Source organism: Miscanthus floridulus, chromosome 9 (genome assembly GCF_019320115.1).
Source record: "Miscanthus floridulus cultivar M001 chromosome 9, ASM1932011v1, whole genome shotgun sequence".
In the NCBI taxonomy this organism is placed as follows: Eukaryota; Viridiplantae; Streptophyta; class Magnoliopsida; order Poales; family Poaceae; genus Miscanthus; species Miscanthus floridulus.
Window position 1 is genome coordinate 83,468,906 of NC_089588.1, and position 23,569 is coordinate 83,492,474.

At 44.7% G+C, this 23,569-nt stretch overlaps 1 protein-coding gene and 2 long non-coding RNA genes across 3 annotated transcripts; all 3 read right to left on the reverse strand.

Moving 5' to 3' along the window:
- Positions 1–11,293: 11,293 nt before the first annotated feature.
- Positions 11,294–12,312, reverse strand: LOC136480185 (uncharacterized). Its single transcript, XM_066477810.1, has 3 exons — positions 11,953–12,312; positions 11,668–11,865; positions 11,294–11,473 (listed from the first exon to the last, which is right to left on the reverse strand). Exons 1-3 carry the CDS (start codon positions 12,310–12,312, stop codon positions 11,321–11,323), a joined length of 711 nt encoding a protein of 236 aa, XP_066333907.1. The 3' UTR covers positions 11,294–11,320.
- A 159-nt stretch (positions 12,313–12,471) lies between these two features.
- Positions 12,472–13,005, reverse strand: LOC136482614 (uncharacterized). Its single transcript, XR_010765135.1, has 3 exons — positions 12,969–13,005; positions 12,682–12,879; positions 12,472–12,592 (listed from the first exon to the last, which is right to left on the reverse strand). It is a non-coding gene; the product is annotated as an uncharacterized lncRNA (long non-coding RNA).
- A 4,810-nt stretch (positions 13,006–17,815) lies between these two features.
- LOC136482274 (uncharacterized) lies at positions 17,816–18,671 on the reverse strand. The gene is made up of 3 exons (XR_010765025.1): positions 18,561–18,671; positions 18,078–18,152; positions 17,816–17,877 (listed from the first exon to the last, which is right to left on the reverse strand). It is a non-coding gene; the product is annotated as an uncharacterized lncRNA (long non-coding RNA).
- Between the last annotated feature and the right edge of the window lie 4,898 nt (positions 18,672–23,569).

Consider the following 23,569-nt stretch of genomic DNA (forward strand, 5'->3'; position numbering starts at 1 on the left):
CCACTGGCAGCGAAAAGAGCTGCCTTCAATGGACCATAGGCTAGCTCCCATATCTCCTCTATGAAACCATAGTATGTCGCCTGCACGTTGCTGTTCTCGTCGTGAGCATCAAAACAAACACCACAATTTTGGTATGTGCTCTTTCCATCTTGCTTTTTTGTGTAAAATGTGAATCCATTGATCTCATACCCTTGGTACTTAAGATATGTACTCGAAGGTCCCTTGGCTAAGGCATCCAGTTGATTACCCAACTTTATTCTAAGCAAGCAACGTCGCAATCATCTGACAAATTCCTCCTTATGTTTTTTATCCAGCCAAGCCTGTGACATGCTCGGATACAGAGTTTGCAGCGATTGCCTGTGCTCATCAATGTATGGCGTCACACCCTCGGCTTGCTGGAGAATAGCGAACTGTGCCTGTCTAAAAGAAACAGGGTCATCTACTGTAATAGATTTCTCCTCGATCGTTCCTTTGCCAGGTAGTCTTCCCTCATGACAAGATTCTAGAACTCTGGCCCTTTTGATGTCCAGATAATATGTGTAGAACTCAATGGCCTCCTCCATTGATCATCCTTCAACCATGCCCCCTTCTGGCCTAAATATGTTCCTAACATACCTCCTAAAAACTTTCATCAATCTTTCGAAAGGAAACATCTGATGCAGGTACATTGGGCCAATGGCTCTAATTTAGTCAACAAGATAAAGGAGCAGATGCAATGAGATATCAAAGTAAGTCAGCGGGAAATACATCTCAAGCCTAACGAGAGTTTCGGCTATGTCCCGCTGCAGCTACTCTAACATGGACACATCAATAACCTTTTTTGAGATCGCGTTGAATAACGAGCAAAGCTTTATGATTGGGGCGCAGACCTTTGGGGGAGGATACCACGTAGGGCAACAGGGAGTAGTTGAGTCATAATGACATAACAGTCATGGGCCTTCATAGGGCCATAGTTGAACTTGAGTTCTCTCATGTTCACTAACCTCTTCGGGTTTGCACAGTAGTCCGTCGGGACTTTGAGTTCATTGAAGAAAGAAATAAGCACACACTTTTCTTCCTTCTTCACTGTCCATGATGGAACCGGAAGTTCGAACTGGCCATTCTCTAGCTCCACAGGATGCAGCTCCTTTCTGATTTCCAAGTGTTGCATGTCTAGGCGTGTGGCTAGTGAATCCTTCGATGCCCCCCCGATGTCCATCAAGGTGTTAAGAGTGTTAGCACACACATTTTTAGTGATGTGCATAGGATCAAAACAGTTCCTATGGTAAGGGTGATCCTTAGGTAGGAACCAACGTTTGTCCCATATAAACTATCTTTTAGTTATTTGGTAGATTTACCGCATCAATGTCGTACAAGCACTCGACACATCCAATATAGCCGTTTGTCTTCTCTTCGGACAACGAACCTCGACCTGGCAGGTCGGTGATTGTAGCGATAAGTACTCCCTTGATCGTGACATGTTTCTTTTTGTACTCGTCCCAAACATCTGGCACACCCTTTTTAAACATCTCCACTAGTTCATCGATCACTGGTTCTAGAAACACATCGATGTCATTCCCAGGCTGTATTGGCCCTTGGATCAGTAGTGGCATCTGGATATACGACCGCTTCATACAGACCCAAGGTGGAAGGTTGTATATACAGAGCATCACTAGCCAGGTGCTATGATTGCTTCTAACCTGGTCGAAAAGATTCATCCCATCTATGCTCAAAGCAAACCAAAGGTGCCTTACCTCTCCACCGATGTCCTTATAGAACATATTATTGACAGTTCTCCAGTCATGCCCATTGGCAGGATGCCTCATCATTGTATCTTTCTTATGCTCTTCACCATGCCAGCGCAACAGCTTGGCTCACTTTGCACATGCAAACAACCTATGCACCCGGGGAGCTATAGGGAAATACCAAACGACCTTTACGAGACCTCCTCTGGTCTTGGTACCCTCATCTGATGGCCCTTTCTTGTACCGTGGAGCTTCACACTTGGGGCACTTGTTCAAGTCTTTGTATTTTTCTCCATGGTACAATATGCAATCATTGGAACACGCGTGGAATTTTCAACCTCAAGGCCGATGGGGCAGATCATTTGCTTGGCCAAGTATGTCTTTTTTGGCAACTCATTTTTTTCTGAGAGCATTTTCCTTATATACCTAACAACTGATCGAAGCCTTTATCGCTCAATCCGTTTGTCGATTTGAACTCTAACAGCATGATATCGGCTTCCAGTTTGCTCATTGGACAATTCCTATACAATGGTGTTTTGCCATCTTGTCTCATTTTCTCTAGCTTTCTTAGCTGTCTTTCATTAAGACATCCGGTCTCTACATTACATAGCAGCTGAGAAATGCCATCATTATCCTCGGTGTTGTCAGCTAGCGTGTTCCTAAACACATTATTAACTGTGGCTATAGGTTCTGTGTTGACACCGGGTTCCTCGTCAGCATCGTGGATGGCTACGTCAGGCATGTCCACATCATCATCGTTTCCTTGCAGAACATTCACACCAACCTCGCTATGCATAGTCCATATCGTATAGTTTGGCATGAAAGCCCTGGTAATCAAGTGCGATCATATAGACTCAATTTGACTAAAGTTCCTATGATTCTTGCAATCTTTGCATGGGCAGAAGACAGGGTTCCCATTTCCAGCATGGGCTTTGGCATCGGTGATAAACTGGCTGACGCTATGCATATACCGCTTGTTCGTTTGGGACAGATGCATCCACTCTCGATCCATCTCTGCACAAAAAATACTAAGACAGTAATTACAAAGAATTAATAAGAAATCGAGCTTCATGAACAACAATTGTAGCTCGAAAGTACCATTTTTTGGAAAACATTATTGTACATTAATTATTGAAAAATTGAAATTGGTAGCCCTGGCCCTGTAAATTAAAAATTGTAGTAAAAAACAATTATTGCACAATATTGAAGAACAACTATTCTACTCTACTTTTAAGAACTAATTATAGCATCACATACTAATAATGATGATCTTGACCACCATGGAATAATTAGCTAGGAATTTAAATGTGTTCATAGACACCAATCTTTAGGATGATGGATTCACCACAATTTAAGCCTTGCACAAATGTCGAATTGAAAAAGTGCTCTCTAGAATGGAGAAAGAACTAGAATGAGAATCAAGCAATGTAGCCATCAAAAAGAAGCTAATTAAGCAACAAAATCAAAGGAGTGAATGTTTGTTACTAACCTTAAAGCAAAAAGATCAAGCCATTCTTTAAAATCCAAGCACTAGCTTCATGGTGAAGAGCAGCTGCCAGCAATGGAGGGAAGGGTCTAAACGTGCGCCTCTGTTCTCGGGATGGAAGAGAGGAGGAAGGAGAGGACGGCTGCAGCCTTTTTGTGTTATAGGCTTATCACCGTCGGTTCTTGACTAGAACCGACAGTGATAGAGCACAATCACTATCGGCTCTTGGCTTAAACCAGCAGTGATGAGTGCCCGCCAAAACACTGCCGGTTCAAACCACAAACCAGCAGTGATGTGGTCCTTCACTGCCGGTTTTAGCCTAGCACCAATCATTTTTTCATTTTCAAGCTCATAACCGGCAGTGAAGGTACATCACTGCCGGTTCTCACAAATACGTCAGTGATGATGCCGGCAATGATGTGCAAATCTGGCGTAGTGGATCTTAAGATCGACAAAGTCATCACAGGAACATCACCGTCGATGAAACAATAGTGTCATCAAATCTTGAATCAAATTCAAGAAAATACAAGCAACCATGTCAAGTCGATGGCACAATTGGATTGATGGGTTTTACGATCTACCTACTACCGGAGTACAAGAGTACACCAACTACCTACTCCTAAGGTATAAGGGTACACCAACTATCTACTCCTAAGGTACAATACTTAGCTCAGCCATCTTTACTCTACATGCTGAAGTAAACCACTACTACTATGGCCTACTGTCTTACTGCTACAGCTACAGAAGCTGGTCGGCAGAGCCGATCAGTCTCCAACTCCCAACAGGGAGTGGTCGCCCGAGCCGACCATTCTCCAACAAATGGAGAAGAAACGAGAGCCACATATTATGTCTTACTGGCACCACCTTTTTTTAGGGCCGAACCACCTTTTTTAGGGCCGACTTCCCAGCACTTTTGCCTGGGACAAGAATTTATACAGATGCTTCATGTGCACCTGACATGAGGCACCAGGTTTCAAGGCCGGCAGGAATTGGGATTTCATTGTCAACAATAACCAGCAGCCACCATCCACTATATACATCAGAGCCAGCATGCCTCAACCACTTCGGTGTTGATGGCCGAAGCAGCAGTACTAGCTCTGGCAGCAACTATGGCTACTACTTTGCAGATTCGGGATCCAACTTTCCTTTCAGATAATCAGCAGTTGGTGAATTTTATCCATGCAAATGATCACTCATCACCGCCTCTCTGGAGTATCAAGAATTATACTCAGACCTTCTTCAACCATTTCTCAACTGAAAGTTGCACAGTTTTTAAGATAGATAGGTCTTTCAATAGCACTGCTCATCTTCTAGCTAGATAGGCTTTTGCTGCAACTCCTGTGTACACACAGATGTCATCTTACTCTTGTACAAACCTGAATCATGACTACAGATGCCCCTATAGGGAGGCTCTGAACTCTGTATCGTTGGTCTTACCCTCTTAGCAGTTTCTTGCTGCTGAAAATAAAGTTGTTTGTTATAAAAAAAATCCTGCAGATATGGATACGTGGATGGGTTAGATGAGCTAGGCACCGGGGGGGGGGGGGGGGGGGGGGGGGGGGGGGGGGGGGGGGAACGGCGGGGTGGGGGGGGGAGCGGGAGGAGGAGATGCATACGTGTTCGCGGTCGTGACTCTTCATCCCCCAACCCTGGCCCGGTTCTTGCCCGGCCCATTTGTACGAGAGTATTTTTCACATAGAAACTTTGAAGGAAACCCATTCCTTCTGTTTTGCTGGTGTCTCACAGTGTTCGGAACAGAGGATCGCTCGTTTCAATTCCAAAGGAAAGGTTCGGTCCCCTTCACAAAGCATAGAAAAAAAAACATCTAGTCTAAGCTTCAGTTTCGCGTAAGACCAAGGCGAAGAGACTAAGAAAGGAGATAAACAAAAGAGTTTTTTTTTTCTAGCTCATTCCTCAGCATTACCGGCCGTGTTTGGAACCTTTGCCAAATACTATTTTGCGTAGCCCAACAAGGTAAAATGGAGCTTCCTACAACAAACTCTAAGGATGAAAGGGTTTTCACAAAAGTGGTGCATCTGGGTTGAGCAGTTTACGCAAGGCAGAAATGTTAATATTAAGGTTAATAACCAACTAGGATCCTACTTCAAAAAAAAAAGGCTTACGGCAGGGTGACCCAATGTCGCCGATACTATTTAATTTAGTGGCGGGCATGCTGGCCATACTAATTGCCAGAGCAAAGGAAGCAGGTCAGGTAGAAGGGGTTATTCCTCATCTTATTCAAGATGGCCGGTCTATTCTCCAGTACGCGGATGACACGGTGATTTTTATGAGCCATGATGTTGAGAATGCGGTAAATATGAAACTGGTTCTTAGTACCTTTGAGCAACTATCGGGGCTTAAAATAAACTTTTGCAAAAGTAAAATCTTTTGTTTTGGTAAAGCAAAAGAGCATGAGATGTTTTATTCGTAGCTGTTTGGTTGTCATAATGGGAAATACGCCTTTCATTATCTTGGCATACCTATGCACACTAGAAAACTAAGCAATAAAGACTAGCAAATAATTGAGAACAGAATTGAAAAGAGGCTCAGTGGGTGGAAAGGGAAAATGCTTTTGACAGAAGGCCGTTTAGTTTTAATAAACTCGGTACTCTCTAGTCTACCGATGTTTATGATGTCGTTTTTCGAACTCCCAAGAGGAGTGCTAAAAAATAATTGACTGTTTCAGATTGAGATTCTATTGGCAGAATGACCAACACAAACGCAAATATAGATTAGTTAAATGGAAAATTTTGTGCCAACCAAAAATTCAAGATGGCCTAGGAATACAGAATCTGGACATACAAAACAAATGTTTGTTGAGTAAATGGCTTTTTAAATTGTTAAATGAAGATGGCATGTGGCAGGAACTTTTGAGGAATAAATATATCAAAGATAAGACCGTTGGGAGTTGCGTAAAAAAACAACAGACTCCTATTTCTGGAAAAGCTTGATGAATGTTAAAGACACTTTTATGGGTTTCGGTTCTTTCAAGGTGAGACACAAACCCGGTTCTGGGTAGACACTTGGTTGGGTAACTAGCCACTAAAGGACAAATTAGAAAACAAGATTTTGTGGCAAAAGTACTTAGCTCAACCCTACTGAACATTTCTTTTCGTCGGAATTTAGTGGGTTCGAACATAAGGGATTGGCATAGAATCATTGCCTCTTTACATGATGTGAACCTACAGGGGACAGGGATGCTTTTGTTTGGGCTCTACATTCATCAGGAATTTTTTCCGTCAAATCTATGTATGTTGCGTTGGTTAACAATGGGGTTAGAGTGTCACAAGACATATGGCAAATTAAAATTCCTATAAGAATAAAAATATTTGTGGTACCTCAAAAAAGGTGTGACTTTAACTAAAGACAACCTTGCTCGACGAAATTGGAATGGTGATACAAGGTGTAGCTTCTGTCACTCACCAGAAAGTATTCAACACCTTGTTTTGGATTGTCTCTATGCCAAATTCTTGTGGTGTGCTGTACATTTAATGTTTGGGATATCGCCTCCCCAGAGCATAGATGACTTGTTTAACAGGTGGTCCAAGACGGGTGGTAACAAACATAATTCGTTGTTGTTGATTGCAGCATTAGCTTTGTGTTGGGCAGTTTGGATAACGAGAAACGAGGTGGTTTTTGACAAATGTATACCAAAATCTTTTTTGCAGGTTCTTTTCAGGGGAACCCACTGGCTCCGCCAATGGCCAAGACTGCAGCGGTGTGATGATCAACAGGACTAGCTGATCCTAGCAGGGCATCATCTAGAGACGTCGGCCTTGCATTTTTTTGGTTCCAAAGGGTGGTTGTCAAATAGGTCTATTGGTCCCGTTTAGTCAAAAACTTTACTTTGTTCATTTGTGTGGGTAGCTGTAAGATGGAGTTCTTTACAGTTTGTGTGCTGGCCTACGGGCCGAACCTTGTAATAATTGGCCTGATTCTACCTGTTGGTAGATGAAGCCGGGTAAGAACTATCCTTTATCTAAAAAGAAGAAGAAATTGGACTACGCAAGTTGTTTGGATCCTGCATTTTTCCTACCTCGGTTCGGCCGGTGCTAGCAGGGTTTCCCTTGCTTCCTAGAGAGAGCCAAACTGGCTAGCCGGCCTAAGCCATCTAGCACGGGGTCATTGCCTCATTGGTCTAAGGCCCTGCCTTCGCTGATTATGAATAGAAAAATATCAATAATGCTCCCCATGTCTCCCGTTAAAACTATATTAATGTTGTAACCGAAACTTTTTGTTCCTCCATTCCAAACGCTCTTTCTAATAAAATTCCTGCGTTTCCTAATCCTTTGTTTCGAACCTCTACTCACTTCCTACGTTTTCCTCCCCGTCCAATTACATGTTCCTTTTTTTTTTCTTAAAATTTACTATAAGAAACTGAGAAAATAAAGTTTTAGTTACAGGGATCCTGTGCCAGCGGACAAGTGCAGTCGTTGATGTGGGGATCCAATGGCAGTTGACTGATCAAAGAAGGGAAATTAGGAAAAATCTCTAATTTTCTCTTCTTTCGAGCGATAAATATGAGGTTTGGAATGACGATCGAGAAGAATTATGGTGAAGAGGATTTAAAGACGATAGCTGTTAGAGCTAGCTATTTGTATCAAATTCTCTTTATCATTGGTAATACGAAAATGGAATTAATTTTCTCAGCGTGGGGGAGATGCAGGATGCAGCTGTGTTCTATCCGGCTAGCCGGCCAAAGTGTACAATATCCACTGTCAAAAAAAAGTGTTCAATATATAACAGATCAATTAACCAAAAGAGTGCACCACAGCACTCTACATATTTATGTTTGTTTATTCTGATTGATCTAAGAAAATGGACCCGGTCCATGCATCACGCTACTATTCTCTCAGACTTGTCATGCATGTTATGTACTCTGTACGTCTCTGTAACTCCAAATGGCTCACGGTCACGGATCACGCGTCCTGCCAGCATGGCTCCATGCCTCTGTGCACCGGACAAACGAGCTAGTCGATGGATCATATACAGGAATAATAATAGTAGAATGACATGCATGGGAACAAAACAAAAAAGAAACTCTTATTATACTATAGGAGTAGCAGTAGTATCATGACATAGCTAGTCGATCGTATATGGGAGTATATATACTAGCAGCAAAATATAACATTATGTTACAACGAGATGTTCATCTTTTTATATGGTTACATTACTTGGATGGCTTGCGACTCAATTGCTCAAAGATTTATTCGAGAATCACGTCATGTGTTTGAATTCATCTGGAATTAAATTCGTATGAGCTCTCGCAAGAGAGAGCGGCGTACCTAGAAATGCTTATTAATGCTCGAATTCATTTTGGATTCTCACTCCACTCCATGCCTGGACATGCTACTTTAATCTATCAGTACTACAGAAATAGTCATCACCTATGGCACTTTTACCTTGTATTTATTAAAACCGACGGTGATGTTTTTCAACGCCGGCCCATATTACGAGCTAGCGGTGATGGGGTTATCACCGCCGGTTCGTGTTACCAACCGGCGGTGAAAATGGAGTTCATAATCATCGTCGATTCATGTTAGCAACCGGTGATGATAGTCTATCATCACTGTCATCTCGTAATACGATCTAGTAGTAATAACCTATTATCAACACCGACTCATACATGAAGCGACGCACATATACCCATGGTGCCGCAGAGTAAAACTAATAACTTTTCTAAATCAAGTCGAAGACAAACTTTATATTAAGTTACACCTTTGTAGTTGACAATTTTTTCATTTGAAATTATTTACGTCCCAAAATTCTTTGAAGTTTTCATATTTTGAAATTCATTTTTTTTTGAATTGTTTAAACAAACATGGATAGAGAAATGACCAAAAGTAAGTTTTAGATCTAGATGAAATCTACAAATTCATAGTTGATGACTTTTTCATTTGAAATCATATACTCTCATAAAATTCTGTTTAAAGTTCTTATATATTGAAATTCAAAATTTTGGAATTAATCAAACAAACTCGGATAGAAAAAATGATCAAAACCAAACTTGTAGATCTCGATCAGGTCTAAAACTTTGCTGTTGATGACTTTTTCCTTGAAAATCATTTATGCTCCCAAATTTCTTTTTGGAGTTCTCAAATTTTAAAATTTAAAAATATCAAACCACCTCATATGCAAAAGCGACAAAAAAGCAAAGATATGCTACTCCATGAGATCTAAAACTTGCGAGTTGAGACTTTTTTTTTATTGAAATTCGTTTAGGCCTCAAATGTCAATTACAATATCTAGCAAATGCAATACAAAAGAAAAACATCATCCATTTGGTCAGAAGTGACTTTAGGGTGGAGTGGTCAGGAAAACTAGGCATGAGGCCACAGGGCACATGTTTGAACCGTGCGGACCGCACTTGAAACACCCCCTAGACCTGATGAAAGGTCGTAAATGGCTAGAGGTAGTGAATAGCATAATAAAAATTTCTTCAAAACACTATAGCAAAGTGTTTAGACAACTAAATGGCGAAATACACTTTGCTCTAGCTTTACTAAAAAAGCAAGCCACCTTCCAAAATGCTAGTTTTGCTATGATCTCTATGACATCAATCAAACAACTAGGCTAAGTTGCTACTACTAACACTAGTGAGCTAGCAAGATGTAATCTACAATTAAATTCACTAGGCTACTCAACTAGCAAGGCTACCAACAAGCTCTACACAATGATATGAATATTTAATGTAAAGATCAAGCGTAGAGGTGATATACCAAGCTGGCAAGAGACAAATAAATCATAATAAGATCAAGATGACACAATGGTTTATCCTCAAGGTTCAATTGCTTGCCGGCAATCTACGTCCTCGTTGTGGCGAAACACTCACTAGGTGGCTCACGCGCTAATAGCCATCATGTGGCATTGTGCGCTAAGAACCACAAGAGTGAGGCTACACAATGCCACGTGCAATCCACTAGAGTTGCCTTTCGCGATTCTCCCGCGGGGAAGGCACAAGGACCCCCTCACAATCACCACGATCGGAGCCGGCAACAGTCACCGATAGCCTGTCAACGATCCCACAAACTCCAGGCTGTTTATCGGTAAAAACCAAGAGTAACAAGAATTCCACCTGCCCAATGCGCTCAACTGATGCCACAAGTTGCAAAATCAATAAGTAATGCACTAGAGGCTCTCCAATCTCACTCAAATGATGAAATCAAATGTGCAAGTGATGGACATCATTTCTAAGACATGAGTAATAAAAAATGAACGAGATGCATATAATATATATGAAGCACTAGTTATAGCCATTACTTATGGGTGTCACTGCTTGGTGCCTACGTACATGGCCTCCACTTCTAATAAGGCACTACTGGACGTAGGGTCTTTGCCGAGGGCCTGACGCCCTCGGCAAAGGCTCTTCAGCCGTCGGCGAAGGATTTGCCGAGGGCAGCCCTCGGTGAAGAACCCTCGGGAAAAAAAACGTCGGCGAAGGAGTCTTTGCCGAGGGCCTTTTATCGGGCACTCGGCAAAGTATTTGCCGAGGGCTAACGGCGGCCCTCGGCAAAGTAAAGTAGCCATTAGGTACGCGGTTATTTTCCACGGCGTCTTTGCCGAGGGCTGACATACAGGCCCTCGGCAAAGAGCTTTTTTTTTGGAATTTATTTGCCGAGAGCTATACCGCAGGGCCCTCGGCAAAGACCTATTTTCTTTTTTTTTCTCGGAATTTCTTTGCCGAGAGCTATATCGAAGGCCCTCGGCAAAGACCTACGTTTTTATTTTTGTCTCGGAATTTCTTTACCGAGGGCTGTGTTCAAAACCCTCGGCAAAGACCTACTTTTTAATTTTTCCTGGGAATTTCTTTGCCGAGGGCTATGGTTAAGGCCCTCGGCAAAGACCTGTTTTTAATTTTTCCTGGGAATTTCTTTGCCGAGGGCTATGGTCAAGGCCCTCGGCAAAGACCAGTGAAAATTTTCAACATTCCACCTGTTTCTTGCTTTCCATGCAGACAAAATATCCCACAAATATCACAATCATCACATATATCTCACAAATATCACATATATCTCACAGATATCACATAGATCATCACATGTATCATCACAAGCCCAAATTCAACAATTCCATAAGTCCACAATCTAACTCAAGTGTCAAGTCCACAAGTTCAAATCCGACTGAGGCTGGCCAACCTCTCCAACCGTCTGGCCTCTGCGTCACCAACCTTCCCAACCGTCTGGCCTCTGCGTCGAGGGTGGTGTAACGAAGCCTCCAGAATCAGGTGACGCACGAGGGGGTTATTGGAACCCGCCGACTGAGGCTGCACAAACAATTATATGCTTATGTGAGATTGCAGTAATTATTCTAGGACTACAGTTTTAGTATTTAGACAGAAACCTATCAAATTTTTTATAGCTAGTGTTGTCTGGGTTTCTATGTCATACAAGCAAATCAGTAGCTAGTGTTCTCTGGGTTTCTATGTCACACAAGCGAGAAGTGAACTTTAACGCTTACAGGAGTAGCTGCAAACGCGTGCGGCACCTGAGGCGGAGGAGCTGACATCTGCACAGGCACACCCGTCTTCTGCCCAAGAGCTTGCATGATTTGCATCATTTCTGCAATCCTGACCTCCTGGGCCTCCCGAGCGGCCTGCTCAGCCTCCAGCCGAGCAGTGAGGGCCGTGATCTGCGCCGTCTTCTCGTTGTTCTGGGCCTGCAATATTGCACTCCAATATTTCAGTAATGCAAATCTAACTCAAGTGTGAGAATATTAATTTACGACGAGTAAAACAAGAATTACCTCGAGCGCATCGACCCGATGCAGTGTCGGAGTAGGCCATGAGCGTATGGGCTGGCTGGAACTCGTGCTCTGTGCTCGGAGCTGGCTCAGAGTGGGAACAGTGGTGGGGTCGATGGCGGCGTTCGCAATCCACGTCCGGCCGTGCTTCCTGCCGCCACCGAGCCTCATGATGGCCTCGGCATCAATGGGCTCGGTGCAGACGTCATACTCTGGCCCGTGCCGCTGCTGTATCGCCGACGTGTACTCCTGGACTTTAGTGTACACGTTAGGGTCGGAGTATGCCTCGCGAGGGGCAGCTGGGTCCCAGGTGACGTCGCCGGCCACCCTGGTCTGGTGGGACATAGCCCACGCCGTGAACATCGAGACATCCTCATCCGGGTGCGCAGCCTCCTGCGAGAAAGGCGGCAGGTGGTGAGCAATCAGGCATACGTTAAGCGTGAAACTAAATAGAAGAAAAATCACTTACATATGCCGATTTGAATCCGGGGAGACTCCTGCTGCCTTGATGGTGAGTGGCAACTGGCCTGAGCATACGCAGTGCCCGCTGAGACTCGTGCTTCTCTATGTAGGCCGGCGTGAACCACCTAGCCACGATCATTGTCCAGGCGTCGGCATGCGCTCGGCACCACCAGGGAATCACCTACAAGTCAACGAGTGTTTGACATATATGAAGATGAAATTGAACATATTTAATTCAAAAACAAAACAATATCAATGTTATTCATGTACCTCAAGGTACTGCTCCTGGGTCAGCGTCATCTGTCGAGCCTCCCTCTTGGTGACTGTCATTCTACGAGCCGACGCGTAGTAGTCTATGTGGGCCTGGACGCGCGCCTCGTGAAACATGTCGGTGACATACTTCCTACAGGCTGCATGCGCCACACGATCAGCGAGGCCCTCGGTTCCTTCTTCGGCCCTGAAAAACCTCTGCATAAAAGATGATATATCCAATCGTTATTTGAAAAAAATAGAATTCAATGTGAAGGATTGATTAATGTTGTGCAAGAGGAACTTACCCAAAACTCAGCAAGTATCCGCTCCTGCTTGTTGCGGTATTGGTCGTCCTCGCCCAGGGCGTACCTGTCCCATGTGTAGGCTGGCTCTCGGGCCTCCGACGGCAACTCCACAATGTCGGGGAACCACTTCCGGCACAACACACCCAAGACGGTCGCGGGAGAGCGCAGAGGAGTACCTGACAACACCTCCCAAGCCCTGCACAAGTAAGAAGAAAATTTATCAGTTTCTCTTTCGATTTCAAACATATCATATGAAGTAGTTGTGATATCATTTATATTTACTTACTTGGGCGGCACAGGGCGAAGCACTAGACGGTTCTGAGGAAGCGGAAACGAAGGGAGCGTCGCCGGGCCTCGCTGGTAGACACCCGATGCCTCGCCTCCCTCGTCCTCGGGCGCCGCACCCTGCTCCTCCTCGACCTCCTCCTCCTCCTTGTGCTCCTCTGTCGGTGGCACGGGCTTAGGGGGCTGAGTCCGCTGCCTCTTACCACTGCCTCCTGTCGTCTGCCTCCCCCTCCTCCCGCGGCCTCCTGCCGTTGTCCCTCGTCCTCCCGCTGCCTCTTGCAACTGTCCCTCGCCTGCCTCCCCCTCCTCCGGTGGCCTCCTCGCGTAAGCCGAGGGTGTGTCACGTCGTGGCCGGCTGCTCACCATCTTTGATGAATCACCTGCACGCACGAAGAATGAACAAGACTTGTTAGTACACATATTAGAGACTGAAAATAAATAAACAAAATATAAATGAAAATAAATAAACAAGACATAGTATTACATGTATTATGAATAATCTTCATGATTGGGATTATAGGTCTCGTCATCACTGTCAACATTATCCAAATAGGCAACACTATCCGAAGGTTCTATGTTATCGTCCTCGTCACTTGCTACAAGTAATCGCTCAAGCATTTGTATGTCCTTGGCATTTTGCACCACATCTCCATCGTCCTCGTCATCAACTGTTTCGTTGTCTACTTCCATTTCGAGGGCCTCGGGTAGGACTATCTGAAGCGTCCCCGGTAGCCCATCTTCCTGATAGAACTCTCCATCATATGTGTTTGTGTTAAAGTTGTAATCGTCATCGTTAGGGGTTGGTAGTTTGCCGTGTGGAGAAACCTGGTGCACAATAGCCCAACCCTGAAGCTCCTATTTGGCTTGGTTGGCATATCTCGTGTAATACACCTGCACGGCCTGTTGAGCCACAATGTAGATGTCTTTTCCCGGATAAATGGAATCTTCTCGCACCTCGACTAGCCCAAGATGAGGGGTCAGTCTCGTTTCGCGAGGATTGAACCAGTGGCATTTGAACATGACAGGTTTAAGAGGTTTGTCACCATCAAATTCTAGTTGGTAGATCTCCTCAACTCTTCCATGGTAGTCGAGACCATCAGTGCCAGGCGTACAAACTCCGCTATTTGTGGTTTTCCGATTGGGCCGGGTTTGCTCGTATCTTGTTGTGTGGAAACGATAACCATTCACGTCATATCCGGTAAATGACTTCACCCTAGCTTGGTAGCCGTTCGCAACTTGTTTCAACTCATCACTCATGGACGAATCGGTCTGGGCCTGCAAGCTCAAACATGATAGATCGTTATATTCGAATATCGAATATACAAGCTAAATTGGACATTACCTTTCGTTTAAACCAAGAAATGAAATCAGGCCTATCCGCTCCCGCGCCCCGCGATAGAAGGGTGTCTTGTTCCTGCGGGGTAGGATCCCTAGCTTCATGCCAGGATTCACGAACAAATTTCCTGTTGGAGCGAGAATCAATAGGGTTGGACGTTGAATAGTAACGGCGTATTGAAACAAGATCATTGAGAACTTACTTGATGAAAGGTTGCACCTTAGTAAGGTTATTCAACACGTATAACATGATACTGCGCCACTCTTTATTTGTCAAGATCATAACGGTCGATCCACTTGCGCTACCGAGTTGTCCTTGGAAAAGGCCGAGGGTCGATTCATTTTCATCAGCATTGTAACGAGGGAGTGGATTTTGATTGCTAGGAAGGTTCGGCTTGTAGTACAGCGTTGTGAAGTTTGCCACCTCCTCCCGCAGGTATGCCTCTGCAACGGAAGCCTCAATTCTGGCTTTATTTGTACATTTCTTGCGAACAGTCTTTAGTCCTCTCTCGACTGGAAAGCACCAACGAAACTGCACAGGCCCCCCCAAACGTACTTCAGTGGGAAGGTGCACGATCAGATGCTGCATCGGCAAGAAAAAGCCAGGTGGGAAGATCTTCTCCAGCTTACAGACCAACACAGGTGCCACCTTTTCCAATTCCATAGCGATGTTCCGAGATATCTCCTTAGCACACAGCAGGCGAAAGAAATAGCTCAACTCTGCCAACACTTTCCAGACATGCTCAGGGACGTAGCCTCGGACCATTGCAGGGAGAAGCGCTCAATCCATATATGGTAGTCATGACTCTTCATCCCGTTGACTCGCAAAGTGCCTAAGTTCACTCCCCTGCTCAGATTAGCGGCATAGCCATCTGGGAACATCAAGTTCTTGATCCATTGAAGTACTTCCCTCCTGGCATCTATTTTCAAGACGAAATCCACCTTAGGCTTTTTCCACTTCTTGTTTCGACCACTAGGAGGTTGCATCTCTTGTTTTTTCCTATCGCACAACGTCGCCAGGTCCACTCTAGCCTTAACATTGTCCTTAGATTTCTCTGTATTCATGAGAGTTGCCCAAAGTGCCTCGGCGATATTCTTTTTGGTGTGCATTACATCAATGTTATGTGGCAGAAGAAGGTCATCGAAATAGGGGAGCCTGGTCAAGCCGAACTTATGAGTCCACATATGTTCCTCACCATAACCCATAAAACCACCTCCTTCGTTGGGCACGAGAGCATCTATCTGAGCATGAACCTCGGCACCACTCCTGATGTGGGGTTTAGGGTCTGTCACTGCAACACCTTTTGTAAAGTTCTTGATGTCTTGTCTGAATGGATGTTCAGAAGGGAGGAATTGACGATGCTTGTCGAACGACGAATACTTGCCACCCTTTTTCAACCAAATAAACCTCACAGCTTTCTTGCATAGTGGGCACGGGAACTTCCCGTGAACACACCAGGCGCAGAATAACCCATACGCCAGGAAATCATGCAGAGAGTAGTGATACCAAACGTACATTTTGAAGCTTGACCTTGTAGCTCGGTCGTATGTCCATACCCCTCCCCAAGCTTTTATCAATTCGTCAATCACAGGCTCCATGAACACTCCCATATTACTTCCTGGGTGTCCAGGAATTATCAACGACAAAAATACGTTCTGTCGTTGGAAGGCGATGCCAGGGGGAGGTTGAGAGGGATAGTGAACACAGGCCAACATGTGTATGGGGAAGACATCAATCCATAAGGATTGAATCCATCTGTTGCGAAGGCGACACGTACATTCCAAGCCTCAGCTGCTTTCTCAGGATGTCAATCATTAAAGTACTGCCATGCTTCAGCATCAGATGGATGAACCATCTTGTCCGGATTGTACCGCTTGCCATTCTTGTGCCATGTCATCTGTTTCGCAGTTTCCTCGGTCATGAAAAGTCGTTGGATCCTCGCTATGAAAGGAAGGTGACGTAAGACTCTCGCGGGGATCGTAAGCTGCACCTTTTGGCCATCACCAGATACTACCTCCAGGTATCTGGAGGATCCACACTTCGGACAGTACTTTGCATGCTCGTGTTCTTTCCAAAATAGGACACACCCTTTTGGACAACAATGCATCTTATCATATGGCATCTTGAGCGCACGAAGGAGTTTTTCTGACTCGTACAAGTTGGGGGGCAGAATGTGGTTCTTCGGTAGCATGGTGCCAAACACAGTCAACATCTTATCAAAGCCTTCTCGACTCAGGTTTAACTCGGCCTTCAGCCCCATCACACGCCCAATGGCATCCAACTAAGAAATATTTGTATGCTCGTGAAGGGGTTTAGACGCCGAGTCCAACATTTTGTAGAAGGCTTCTACGTTTGCCTCCATCTCCTCCTTGTCACGTCCTTCAGCGAACTGAGCTTGGTGAGCGTCATCTATCATGTCTGCTACCCCAGCATCATCATCAAAAGGCTCGAGACGTGGTCTCACCACCTCCTCTCTGATACGATCGGCTTCACCATGGTAGATCCACCGGTGGTAGCCCGGCGTATAACCATGGTACACAAGATGTTTACCCATGGTCTGCTTGTCCACCCTTCTCCTGTTGTCACAGTGGCTGCACGGACACCAAACTAGAGAATGCCCTTTAGCTACACCCTCGCCAAATGCATGTTTCAAGAAGTCATCTGTCCTCTTCACCCAATCCACGTCGTAATCGTTTCGACTTCTTCGCCCCGTGTACATCCACTGACGGTCCTCCATCCTTTGACAAATACATCACCGAGTAATGTAACCATCAACTGCACCTAGCCGGTGTTCCTACTGTCTAATAGGTGAGGATAGATCCTAATCCCACCCGCGTATGCGTAGATGAGGTCAGTTTCCATGCTCCACTCCTATCCGAGACAGAATTTCGGCAGCACCTCTCCGATGTTCTCCCAATACACGTCCTGCAAAGAAGTTTGTGTATTCGGAGAACAATGGGGAGGTGCTGCCGCAATTCTGGCTCGGATCGGAGCGGAGCATGGAAACTGACCTCATCTACGCATACGCGGGCTGTCCAAAAAACGTGGACAATCCGAAACAGATACGGTCAGATACACATAGTGATCTGCATGCCTCCAACCGTATCTCTTTCGGACGGGAGACGCCTAACTGGTTTACGCAGTCTACGACAAAGATACAGGAGTAGAGGTTGTTTATACCTAAGGTGGCGGTGGAGACAGGGTAGCGGGGCAGTGGCGAGTCGGGGCAGTGGAGAGTCGCAGCGCCGACGAGGACGATCGACTACTCTGAAGCTCCTTTGACGTCCTCTTCTCTGCAAAAAAAGGGTATAAGTTAAAAATTTCGGCAGAACCTCCCCTGTACGGGAAGGTTTCCAAAACCTGCAAAAAAATCGGCTCGATGGCCAACACCCACATTCACGGCACAAAGGCCAACACATCAACAATGGGAGGCACGAAGGCCATTCACATCAAAAAACGGCGCGATGGCCGACAACCCATGGTTTTACCTTCTACTCGACCGAGGGACGGGGAAGTGAAGGTGACGGCAAGGTCGTCCAGACGAGGCCGTTATCCAGAACCACCTGCATTGCATGCCCAAGTAATTGCTTCAAAACATGACCCGCTTAGACAGTGAATAAAACAAGTGCAACTGCAGAAAAGTACTGAACCAGTAAATCCTAAATTTTCCGGGCTGTAAGTAAGCACATTACACTTTTCTCTTCCTATAGGAGTTAATTCCATTCATACTTAATAGCGAGCATAAATGTTGTTATTCAGATTTTGCTAAGCTTTGTAGTAGAATCATTTCAAACGTCCCTTTACGGATCAGTTATGCAGAAATAATCATCAGTTCACTAGCAACAAAGACTAATCCATGCAAAAGCAATACAATGATGCGCAATAACAACATTTCAAGGTTTCAGGTCAAGATTGCGAAATCAAGGTGACTTTGTAAAGAAGAGACTGGGGAGGGAGCAGAGGCACCGAACCTTCCGGGCGACGACGGCGGAGGACGCGGCCGGGGCGGCGGCGGGCCGTGGGCAGGCGACGGGGCGAGACGACAGGAGAGGAGGAAACGGGGGGCGACGGGGGAGGGGCGGCGGCGGCCTGCGCGGCGGCGGCGTCCGCGCGGCGGCCGAGCGCGCCGTGGCGTGCGCGGCGGCCTGCACGGCGGCGGCGTCCGCGCGGCGGCCGAGCGCGCGGTGGCGTGCGCGGCGGCGGCGGCGGCGGGCGAGTGGCGGCTCGGGCGGGCGCGGCTTGGGATAAGGCCGCCCAACCGGCCGTTCCCTTTTTTATATGGGGTCCCCTCTTTGCCGAGGGCCTAGATCCAGAGCCCTCGGCAAAGATTTTTTTTATTTTTTTATTTAATTTCTTTGCCGAGGGCCAACATCCAAGGCCCTCGGCAAAGATGTTTTCTTTTTATTTCCGCCGGCGCCATCCCGTTCAAAATATTTGCCGAGGGCCTGTACAACGGGCCCTCAGCAAAGAGTTTTATTTTTTATTTCCAAATTATTTGCCGAGGGCCTAACGCCGAGCCCTCGGCAAAGGCTGACGGCCGGTGCCGCCGTCACGCTCGGCCGAGGTCGCCGAGAGGCGGTACTGTGCCGAGGGCCCGGCCCTCGGCAAAGGTGGGCCTTTGCCGTGGGCCGTTGATTGCCGAGGGTCCGGCCCTCGGCGAACGAGCCGTTGCCGAGGGCTAAGCTTCGCCGAGGGCGGCCCTCGGCAAAGAAAGGATTTGCCGAGTGCCCGAAATCAGGCCCTCGGCAATGTTGCTGTTTCCAGTAGTGAGGAGCATTAGTCACGTATATATTCTAGACATCTCCAAGAATTACTTCAAACTACTCGTATAATTAACTTTTGCCAAAGTGTCGAAACCCATACTCCGATAGTTTTGCTTCCTTGCATGGTTGCACACTGGCGCTCTGAACTCATCCTTGTGAGTCACCTGGTATCGGTAGGGCCATATGTCCACTGGCAGCGAGCCCGGCCCCAAGGTGATGTAGTGGTCACGGGTGCACGGAGACGACAGGCCATGTGGCTTAGCGAAAATGGGGGACAACTCAGGCGAACAGGGCCTCCATCGCTGGCGGGCCTATAAAGCCGGGCTAGGTGGACCTGCCAAGCCACGCCGGCTAACACGGTGATCCTATAACGCCAGAATGACATGGTGAGGCTGGCCACTTGATAGCGATAACATCAGTTGCCAATGTCACTATACAGATAACATAAATATTCAATGGCCAATGCACATTATTCTTCAGTCAAAACTAATTAATATAGGTGAACTTGGGGCAGACCGGCAGGCAATATGAAATGGGGTGCATGTATATGTACATAAATGAGCGTTCTCTACATTTGTTCAACGTTGACGTTCCATGAAAATAATCGGCTATGACAGTCGATCAAATGTTCTTCCGAGCCCCACTTGCCGTGTCCCACTCGCGTCGTCGTGCAATGCCCGTCTTCTCGCAAGCGTGCAGGGCGTGTCGCTGTCCATCATATCGGTCCATGCATTTGTTGGTTATTACTGCTCCCGGTCGCTGGTCCAAGGCTCTATATCCCATCCGACCCCAGCAGGCTGGCCACGGAGCAGAAGCGCAAACCGTGTGGGCTCAGTTACGAGTCACGCCGCTTCCAGAAAACGTAGATGCCAAAGTCTACACCCTCCGTCCAAAAAAAGGTATATTTCTTATTTCTCAATAATAAGTCAAAAAAAGTTTGACCAATCCTATATTAAAAATATTAATATATAATGTAAAAATATTAAATATTTATAATACATAATAAATACCATAAGAGAAAGATATTTTTTATAATAAACATATTTAGATATATAAATGTTGATACTATTTTTTTATAGATAGACTCAAATTTTAAAAATATTTGACTCCTTAAAAAGCTATATATGCATGTTTTTAGACGGGGAGAGAATACAGTTGATTCTCAAATGCTCCAAGTCAAACCAGGCTGAATAAGTTTTTGTAGAAAAGAATATAGATACTTAGGCAATGAGCTTCGTATATTATAAAATATATATTTTTATAATTTACCTCTCTTTTATATGGTATAGTACTACTACTACTTTTCTCTGTTGAACCACTGCTAGAGAACAGACTTTAGAACGATGTCTCAATTTGGCATTAGCCTCGACATTTTTTGCCCTCAGGACTAAAGGTTCCTGCCCAACAGTCGTCCGCGGGGCAGGGACCTTTAGTCCCGGCTGGTATTACCAACCGGGACTAAAGGTAAACCTTTAGTCCCGGTTGGTAATACCAGCCGGGACTAAAGCTTTTAGTTCTGGTTTGGGTGATGCCCCGGGAATAAAGATTAATCTTTAGTCCCGGTTTGGCTCCCCTAACCAGGATTAATTATCCCGGCCTATAGACCAGCTCATTTATTCCTTCCCGAGCCCGAGCTATTCCATTCAAACTCACTGCCTCTGTTCATCAGCTTGCTGTTGTTCTTGCTCTCTCTCCCCCTCCATTGGTGTTGCTCTTCGATTTTGGAGGTAACAAACTTAATCCTCTTATGTTTTATCAGTAGCTTATCTTATTTTGCGATGTAGATGCATGTGTAACTTTATATGTTGGACTTTATTATGATTTTATGTCATTTTTAGCTCAAAATCACATGATGATTTGCATATATGTTTGGATAAACAAAAGTTAAATTAGTTCATCAAAATCACTTGATAGTTTAGTATTGCTAGTATATGTAGTACATTTCATGGTTTAGTTAGATAAATAAATATTTTTATTTTTTTAATATATTACTTTAGAAATAAGAAATTTACAATAGTTTGCAAAAATAAGTATAGAAAGTAACTCGATATGGTGGATTTGATTATGATTTCTATGTCATTTTTAGCTCAAAATCACATGATGATTTACAATAGTAAAATCACTTGATAGTTTGGTATTTTACTATTATACATAGTACATATTTCATGGTTTAGTTAGATAAATAAATAATTTTAGTTTTGTTTAAATATATTATTTTAGAAAATATGAAATTTACACTAGTTTGCAAAAAATAAGTATAGAAAGTAGATGATAATTGGTACCGGATCCTCGGCCTCTCGTTCGGTTGCGAAACGACTGAGGCCAGAACTCCCTCTCATTATCTACGGCAAGTGTAAGCAGAAGATTATGATGGAGTACCGAGTCAAAAGACAGGGACCCAACAAGGGTCGTGTTTTCTACAAGTACCCGAATCGCGATGTGAGTTTATTACACATTTGATTATTATGGCTAATTGACCTGCTTTTTTTGAATATTTTTGACTAAATATTTTTTGGCTTTAATTTTAGTGGGAGGGCAATGGATGCGATGGTTGGTAGTAGGAGGAAGATTATGCTACATACGTGCAGAATTCAGGTGCTCTTGAGGTAGCGGCTACTGATGATGAGGCAGTGAGCCAGCAGGAGAAGCTTATTGATATTCAACAGACGAATGATTTGTCTGTTTTAGTTGCGTACGGTCATGAAATAATTATGTTATTGAAGTGCATTGTAGTTTTAGTTTGTTTAGTGATAGTTGGGATTGCTTACGTTGTAGCCAGGCTTAGTTAATTAATCAACCGTGTGTGTGTCATCTATGCTGTGTAATAAAATACTTAATTATGTTCAAGGTTTTCATAATTTATCGTGTAATGCAGATTATATCACGCCATTGGATGTACAATGCCGATCGCCGCTCCCAAGACTTTATTGAGGGCGTGCACTATTTCTTAGGTGTGGCCGAGGCAAATAAGCGGGATGGTTTCATATGCTATCCATGTGCCCTATGTAAGAATTTAAAAAAATATTCAAGCTCAATGAGTCTTCATTCACATTTGCTTAAGTCAGATTTCATGTCAAACTATATATGTTGGACTAAGCATGGAGAAAGCGAGGTCATGATGGAAGAAGGTGAAGGAGAAGATTTAGACATTGATGACATTATTGCTCAGTATGGTGCCTTTAATGATACTACAATGGGGGGAGATGAAGAAGAGGTAGTGGTAGAAGATGATCTCGGTGATGCCATTCGTGATGCACAACAAGAATGCAAAAGTGAAAAAGAGAAAGTTAAGTTCGAGCGCATGCTTGAGGATCATAGGAAGTTGCTATACCCGATGGCCGAAGAGGGGCAAAAAAAGCTGGGTACAACACTGTAATTGCTACAGTGAAAGGCAAAGGATGGTATATCCGACAAGACATTTGGGAATTTATTGAACCTCATAAAGAAGATGCTTCCGAAGCCAAATGAATTGCCCACCACTACATATGAAGCAAAAAAGGTTATCTGCCCTTTGGGATTAAAAATCCAGAAGATACATGCATGTCCTAATGACTGCATCCTCTACCATGGCAATGAATACGAGAATTTGGATGAATGCCCGATATGTAAAGCAGCGTGGTATAAGATCAGGCACGATGATCCTGGTGACGTCGAGGGTGAACAACGTCCTAGAAAGAAAATCCCTACCAAGGTTATGTGGTATGCTCCTATAATACTACGCTTAAAACGTTTGTTCAGAAATAAAGACCATGCAAAGTTGTTACGGTGGCATAAAGAAGACCGTAAGGTAGACAATATGCTGAGACACCCAGCTAATGGGTCCCAGTGGAGTGCGATAGACAGGGAATTTCCAGAGTTTGCAAATGAGGCTAGAAACTTAAGGTTCGCCTTAAGTATAGATGGTATGAATCCTTTTGGGGAGCAGAGCACTAGTCATAGTACTTGGCCAGTTACTCTATGTATCTACAACCTTCTTCCATGGTTATGCATGAAGCGGAAGTTCATTATGATGCCGATCCTCATCCAAGGTCCGAGGCAACCTAGCAACGACATTGATGTCTATCTGAAGCCATTAGTTGAAGAACTTCTATTTTTATGGAACAAACCAGGTGTACATGTCTGAGATGAGTACAAATAAGAACACTTTGACCTACGAGCAATGTTGTTCGTAACAATCAATGACTGGCCTGCTTTAAGTAATCTTTCAGGTCAGACAA